At 49.2% G+C, this 7,685-nt stretch overlaps 1 protein-coding gene across 1 annotated transcript in view; it reads right to left on the bottom strand.

The window, feature by feature from the left end:
• OPCML (opioid binding protein/cell adhesion molecule like) overlaps positions 1-7,685 on the bottom strand; it is a 1,102,163-nt gene that overhangs the window by 11,511 nt on the left and 1,082,967 nt on the right. The window contains exons 5-7 of the mRNA XM_024131267.1: positions 4,220-4,357; positions 3,717-3,837; positions 3,088-3,239 (exon numbers count right to left, since the gene is read on the bottom strand). Coding sequence (XP_023987035.1) covers positions 3,088-3,239; positions 3,717-3,837; positions 4,220-4,357 — 411 coding nt within the window. The remainder of the gene's footprint in view (positions 1-3,087; positions 3,240-3,716; positions 3,838-4,219; positions 4,358-7,685) is intronic.

The raw sequence follows: 7,685 nt of genomic DNA, 5'->3' as shown, positions 1-7,685 counted from the left end.
GGTGGGAGGGAGGGGGGCGCAAGAGGGAGGAGATATGGGAACATATGTATATGTATAACTGATTCACTTTGTTGTAAAGGAGAAACTAACACACTATTGTAAAACAGTTATACTCCAATAAAGATGTTAAAAAAAAAAAACAAAGGGTCTCTAAAAACCAAGCTTACAGTCTTTGACCCCAAACACAAATGTGTGCCTGGGATGCAGGGTGTCTGTTTGTGTGGCTTGGGAGAGTATGAGCAGATCGGTTATAAATGGTCCTTTATAAGAATGCATTCAGATTAGGTGGAAGAGGGGAGAAAGAAGTGAAAAATGGGTTCAAACAGGCTAATTGTTGACATGGGCTTCGTGTGGTTGGCTGCATTGGGATATGAAGCTGTGCCTTTCCTAGGAGCTGAATTGTGTCCTCCAAGTTCATATGTTGGAGCCTTAACCCCCCATGTGTATTTGGAGATGCAGCTTATAAGAAAGTGATTAAGGTCAAATGAGGTTATAATGGTAGGGCCCTGATTGGCTAGGATTAGTGTCCTCATAAGAAGACACACCAGGGAGCCCTCCTCCACCCACCAGCTCTCTCACTCTCTCTCTCTCTCTGCACATGCTCAGAGGAAAGGCCATGTGAGAACGAAGTGGTCGTCTACAAGCCAGGACGAGAGCCCTCATCAAAAACAGCTGACAGATCTTCCTGGCTTGATCTTGGCCTTCTGGCCTCCGGCCTATGCTAGTTAGTTATGGCAGCCCTAGCTGGCGAATGTATCCTTAATCTCCACACACTGTTGTTCTCGGCTGTGACACACTTCTCTCCTGAGTTAATGGTACAGAGGGACAAGTGCCCGGATCACCTGGTTGTCAGTCCTGGAACCCTTCTGTCGGCCACATCCCCCCACGGGCAACCCCACTGACTCAGGGGTGACGGCAGGGTCAGTGGCAGAGCAGCAACCCAGCCACACCCTTTCTTCTAAGTTTTATCAAGACCTAGGGTTGGACATTCACAGACACCAAGGTGTGGGCAGAGCCAGTGGCCCATGATTGTCTCGGATCCAGAGCTGTGGAAAGTGCAGCTGCAGAGCTGAGTCCAGATCTGGAAAATTCAAAAGTTACCATTTGCTATGTGGCTGAGATGGATTCCAGACAGGGAGGGTGAGGCTTCCACTCGGGAAGCAGAGCTGAGGCCCCACTTAGCGCGTGAGGGAGCGCGAGAGTGTGTGCGTGCCCACGGTTCACACCCTCATCCTCTGGGAAAACCCTCCAGCCCTGAGGAGGGGTCTGGCTCTGGGTCTCATCAGCACCTCTTCACTAGCTACACGTACTTCAGTGTCACTTAGCCTCCTGGGTCCTCCTCTTACCCATCTTTAAAATGGGGTTAATAACCTGTCTTGCACGGAACTAGCATGATGCCTGGAAACCAATAAATACTTGGTAAATGGTAGATATTATGATGATCATTATGAATAATGACCCAAGTACTTCTATTTTAAAATGAAGCTTTCAGAATTAAGTCATTAGCCCTTTTTGCCTTGGGCTGGAGGAATTATACATTCATACTAGTGTGATTTCCCCATGGAGACGATCATCTAATAATCCATTTGGTGTCTAGGCTGGGTTCCCCTAGCTGCTGCTGTGTACAAATAGCAGAATACTCAGCCCTCTTAAGGCCACCAAGTAGAAGTTTATTGTTTTGGCGGGGGAGAAGCCCTTCTCCGGAAACATATAACGATATTTCATATGCACGTGTGTGAAAGCCATCATATTCTACATGCTTGCTACCTAAACTGTGCAGACCAACCCCCTGAAGTCTAGCCACTGAGGAGAAATAAACCAAGGAGGTGGAGCAGGCAAGCCTGTCTTTGAAGGAGGCTTAAAATCAAAAGCATAGGGGCTTCCCTGGTGGCGCAGCGGTTGAGAGTCCGCCTGCCGATGCAGGGGACAAGGGTTCGTGCCCCGGTCGGGGAAGATCCCACATGCCGCGGAGCGGCTGGGCCCGTGAGCCATGGCCGCTGAGCCCGCGCGTCCGGAGCCTGCGCTCCGCAAAGGGAGAGGCCACAACAGTGAGAGGCCCGCGTACCGCAAAAGAAGAAAAAAAAAAAATCAAAAGCATAGGCATTCAGGCAGGCAGAGGAGTGAAGGAACATGCTATACCCACCTGCCACTGCTGATGAGGGGCTTATTTCTAAGACACACACAGCACAATGCACACACAATGCAGAGAGAAAACAAAAGACATAGATCACACATTTCAGATGGTTGGTGGACAGAGTTTAGTTCATGTCAGTGCTGAAAGCTCGTTCAGAGTCTGAGGTCCACGTGAAAAATGAATACCTTTTCGTCCTATTCACCAGACGCTTCCCTCTAACCAAATCTCAGCAAATAAACACGCACATACACACACGGACTATTGCCACAAGCTGGGCCTGGCCCGTGGGGTGAAATGTTGCACAAGGAGATGGACACAGCAGCGCGAGAACTGAGTGAGGGAGGGTGAGGCCTCCCGAAGGGCCGCTCAGGGCTCTGGAGAGCCCTCGCCCCGTGTGGGAGGGAGAGACCTGCAGAGAAGGGCTGGCTGTCTCAGCTGTGGACAGAGCAGTCGTCCTGATGAGGACTCAAGCCTCCTGCTCCGTTCATGCCAGTGAATGAGAACGTGACATGCAATCAACATGAGAATCATGATGGCAGCAGGTAACCAGGTTTAAAACTGTAACTATAACCCCTGGAACCATCGACCCTTACTGTAGAGGGTACCTTAAAACTATATCTAATTTACCCCTCAGACCAATAGACAGTACTACACTCGACCTGTTCCATGGTTCCGTCTTGTTTACGGTAACCACTGTGCAACTTGGTTCAGAGTTCGGTTTACTCCTTTGGTGAGGGGCACAGCTCACCTTGCACGAGATCGGGAGGTATCAGTTACCTTGCAAACACCACGTACCGTGTGCCGGGAGAATGACGGTAGAGGTGCGTTCACATCTCAGGTGGGGGGTTGAGCCCTATGGACGGACACAGGCCAAGCGGGGTGCGCCCTCCTCCCTCCTGAGTCCCTGGAACCCCCGCCCCGCCAAGCCCCACGTCCAGGCCTCCTGCACTCACCATACAGCGTGATGCTGGCGTTGGTATTCCCAAGCTTGTTCGTGGCCACACAAGTATAGTTCCCATAATCCTTCTCTGAGACGTTGAAGAAGGTCAGTGTGGATATGTGGCCTCTGTTCTCAATCCTCATGCCGTCCAGGCCGGTGGCCAGCCTGCAAAAAACAGAGGAGGTGCGACGGGTTTGGTTGCACACGCAGCGTGAGGCAGCAGACAGGAGGGTCCGGGGAAGTCCAGTCGCCGCAGATGGACCCACGCACACACTCCCCTACCTCACAAAGCCCTTCCCTCGGACCCAGCCGGCCCCTCTACCCTGCAGCTGTAAGCACCACGGCCTCCATCAGGGGCCGAAAGGGAAGGGTGCCCACGCTCCAGGGCTACGTTCCCCTAGTCCTTGAAGCCCGCCGTGTCTACAGCTAATCTGATTCTGAAACAAGGTCCATCAGTTTTGTCCACTTCCCAGCTCCCTCCGTGTTTTGTTTCTGGTTCTAAAAGGAGACTCTGTTATAATAGAGGGTGTAATCAGTTTGGTTTTGCCGTATCTTCCCCCTGGACTTCATCACCCTCCTTCCACGTGGGGAACGATCCATCGGCTCTGCCTCGGACATGCCCTGTTTCCACTTTCAAGGTACCTGGTGTCTTCCTTGAACCACTGGAACTCAGCCGTGGGCACTGCAGAGGCTTCACAGCTCAAGATGCCCTTCTGGCCAACAGAGACACCCGTGTTCTTGGCTTTGGAGATGTAGGGCGGGTCTGCAGGGAGATGCAGAGCGCGTCCGTGAGACAGGTGAGACGCACATCAGTCACCTGCTGTGCACGTCCCCCTTCCCGGCTAAACAATCACGTATTTTAGGAAGAGGACTTCTTGCTTGAAGATACTGTGTTTACCCCAGCATCTCTTCAAGCCTTCACACTAACCCAGAGTTCACAAGTCTCCCCATTAGTTAAGAGTTCTGACAGTCTCAGGAAGACTCCACGGCCCTGGAGGTGGTGATGAGCACAGCAATCTGATACCGTATTTTCCTGCTGGAAACAACCTGGGTCTATCAGAAAATGACATTGCCATTACCTCTTTGTCCCCTTAATCCCCATGACTTCCTTCCCCCCGGGACTCTCAGACAGTGGGTAGACTCACAGTTGACGGTGATTTTCACTTTCCGCATATCTGGGGCAGCAACGTCGTTCAAGGCGCTGCACTCGTACTCGCCGGACTGGTCACGTTTGATGTCGGAGATTTCCAGGTATTCGTCCTCGCTCACAAAGCCCTGGCCGCCTGGGAGGAAAGAAACAGACAGAGGCAATCAAGAAACTGTGAAGCCAGGGGCATAACTGTGCTCACAGAGCTTAGAAGGGAAGGAATACAAGAAGCCATAAAATGGGGGTGTGAACATCAAGTCAAAGATTCTGGACATTATGTTGGCCCCAAAGTATTTGAAGAAATTCTCTGCTTGAGTCTTGGATCAATGGATTTTTGTCCAAGTCACTTTAACGTTTCAGACCATTTGATAAGAAGGGCATATTATTATTTTTCTTGCATGGTTATTATGAGGATTAATTAAGAGAGTACATATGAAATACTGGGGCACATTAGTAAGCTCTGATATTTTTAAACAGAATTGTCATGATCCATAATATAATTTTTTAAATGTGGGAATAACTTTAGGGTATGTGAGTATGGACATCTTCACTTTTCACAATGTAGAGATGCCTTTGTACACAGAGTACAAACTACTAACTACTTGTAGAATGAATAAGTGACCATTTAACAATTTGATACAAACAGACACAAAGCAGCTGGTTGGTTTCAAACTGTCCTGGGGAAGATAAAGTGGAGAATGAATGAATGAGGAAGCCCTTCTTGACTGCTATGTAGTAGGTGCTCAATAAACATTTGCCAACATAAAATAACCCTGAGATCCCCAGAACCTGGGGTGAGGGAACTCAATGGGTGTAATACCCGGCTTTGTAGGACATTCTGGAGGCTTCATTCTCAGGCTTTTGTAAAGCTTGCAATTCATGATCCTAAATACTCTGGGGCTGCTTGCAGTCACTATTACACGCTCTTTCACAATCTGACCCCTCTGCTTGCAAAGAGGACAGACCTTCTGTCTTAAAACACAAATGTCCTGAGGCTGTCAAAGCACCTAGAGGGGTGGGATAGGGAGGGTGGGAGGGAGGGAGACGCAAGAGGGAAGAGATATGGGAACATATGTATATGTATAACTGATTCACTTTGTTGTAAAGCAGAAACTAACACACCATTGTAAAGCAGTTATACTCCAATAAAGATGTTAAAAAAAAAAAAAAAAAGCACCAGGCTCCTGTGAAAACCCAGCCAACCCAAAGGCCGAGGAGAAAGTACAGCCATTTGCATTTCTTTTAAGCCTGATACCTGATTCCTTTTTATGCTCCCGGCATGAGAGCAAAATTAGTTTTCAGAATGATAAAAACACATGGTAACTTTTCGCACACCCTGTAGAAGCATAGCTGATCCAACGGCTACTTGACAAACTAAGTCTGGGCCCATGACGGGTTTGGCGCAGGAAGCGGGGTGTCATGGGGGTGGCTGATGGGCAGACATGAGGCCGCTGCTTTGGCACCCTGACTCTGCTCCACGTGGAAGCACTGGGGTATCCCCACCACCCTGCCCCTTTCCCAGGACACTGGCTTTTCAGCCCTCAGGGCCTTCCTTGCCCCCATCACCCAGCCCCACCAAGGTCACCATGCCCACCCAGGCTCTACCTTCAGCGTCTGGATGTTGGTGATCAAGGCCAACCCCAGAAGATGTGCGGCTCCAGGCAACTATGTAAACAAACCGAGGCACTCAAAGTTAACTAGGAGCCCAATCTCATGCTGTTCTTTGAAGGAAATCGTGCATCCGTCGGCCAGCCAAGCAATCCACTTACCAGGGCACCCTCCTGGAACTTAGGCCGGTTGACAGGCCCCAGGACAAGCCCACAGGTGAGAATTTCAGGATCTTGGGAATCCGGCTGAACCCATGTGAGGACTGGCTGGAAGTAGAGGCAAAGTGGGGGGAAGTGGGGTTTGGGACAAGTCCACACTTCCCAGTCTGAGATCTGCGTGTCGCTCCTGAATGGTATTGCTGGCCTATGCTGGTCCCAGGCACCAGATGGGAACTTTGAACATTCTGAGGCAGATGCTGCAGAGTAGGTGCCTCCTGGGCCCTGTTTGTTGGGACCTCAGGGTGGTGGTGCTGGTCTTGACCCTCTACCCAGCAGACATTTAATCACCCAGGCTGGTTCATATCTGATTCCTCAGAGCTCATTGGAAGGATGCCAACATCCTCTCACCCTTTTTTCCTTATTTCTCTTAGACTTAAGGAATCTCAGAGTTGAAGGGGATTCTGAAATCACTTATTTCAGGACGTCTAATAAAGATAAAAATTGCCTCGTTCATTGAAATGATGCTGGTTGACCAATCTAAGTGGTTTTAAGGATTAAACAACAATAAAATCAGACAGACCAAAACGACTTTCCAGATTCAGCGTGCCTTTTTTGCGGTAAACAAATACAACGGGATGGAAAGGATGGCTCTCTCCTACTAAGACTCCATCATTCTTTCAAAATGTACCGCAGTGTATCTGCCACAGGTAATTAAACCCCCTGCACTCAACCAAACAAATGAGCTACCTACAGTGGGGCTGGCAGGGCACACCCCAGACCCCAGATGCTCTGGAGCACCTTCCTCAACGTTTGCAAAGTTCCTGTCTTTGAATTGGGGGAGTTGGGGGGAATTGCTGGACAACAAGGCCACCCTCTGCAATGCGGGAATTCATCTTCACTATCTGTACTGCTGTTTTTATGGACTGTTACGTGACAGCAAGAAGAGGGAGGGAGGAAGGAACAGTGTTTCACATAAAATGGGGATCGTTACGATAATACTACCTCATTAAGTGAGAAAATGAATTTTGTCAAGTTAGTTCTATAAAGTAAGTGGTTCTCGGGTTTTAATTTGCATAGAAATTCCTCCAAGTTTTTATATCTATCTGTCTATAGATAGATAGATTCTGATGCGGTAGGTCTAGGGTGGGCCTAGGGTTTTGCATTTCTACCAAGTGTCCCAGGATTTCTGTGCTGCTGGCCTGGGGCCTACACTCTCCACCAAGCGCTGTTCTCAGCCCGTTCTTACTCGCATGTGCATCTGGGTCTGTGAAGGGGCCAGCTGGTCAGCGACATCTCCTGCCTGCCTTTTGCGTTGAGATCCTCGTGGAGACGGCATCTCGAAAGACACCCTCTCTTTGGAGTTGAGAGCTTTGCAGGGCACACTGACGCTAAGGATGTGGACCTTTGATGTTACTTTTCCACTGAGTCTTCATGATCTTACTGCAAAACACGCGCCCACTCGAACCCAGCTTTCTTTGCTAAGAAAGGGAAGATATTGACACTTGTCCTCACCTCAAGTCCATGGAAGGAGATGGAGATACTAGTTTCTTTTTTTTTTTAACATCTTTATTGGAGTATAATTGCTTTACAATGTTCTATTTTATAACAAAGTGAATCAGTTATACATATACATATATCCCCATATCTCTTCCCTCTTGCGTCTCCCTCCCTCCCACCCTCCCTATCCCACCCCTCTAG

The sequence above is a fragment of the Physeter macrocephalus genome, chromosome 16 (genome assembly GCF_002837175.3).
Source record: "Physeter macrocephalus isolate SW-GA chromosome 16, ASM283717v5, whole genome shotgun sequence".
In the NCBI taxonomy this organism is placed as follows: Eukaryota; Metazoa; Chordata; class Mammalia; order Artiodactyla; family Physeteridae; genus Physeter; species Physeter macrocephalus.
This window is presented reverse-complemented; position numbering and strand designations above follow the sequence as displayed.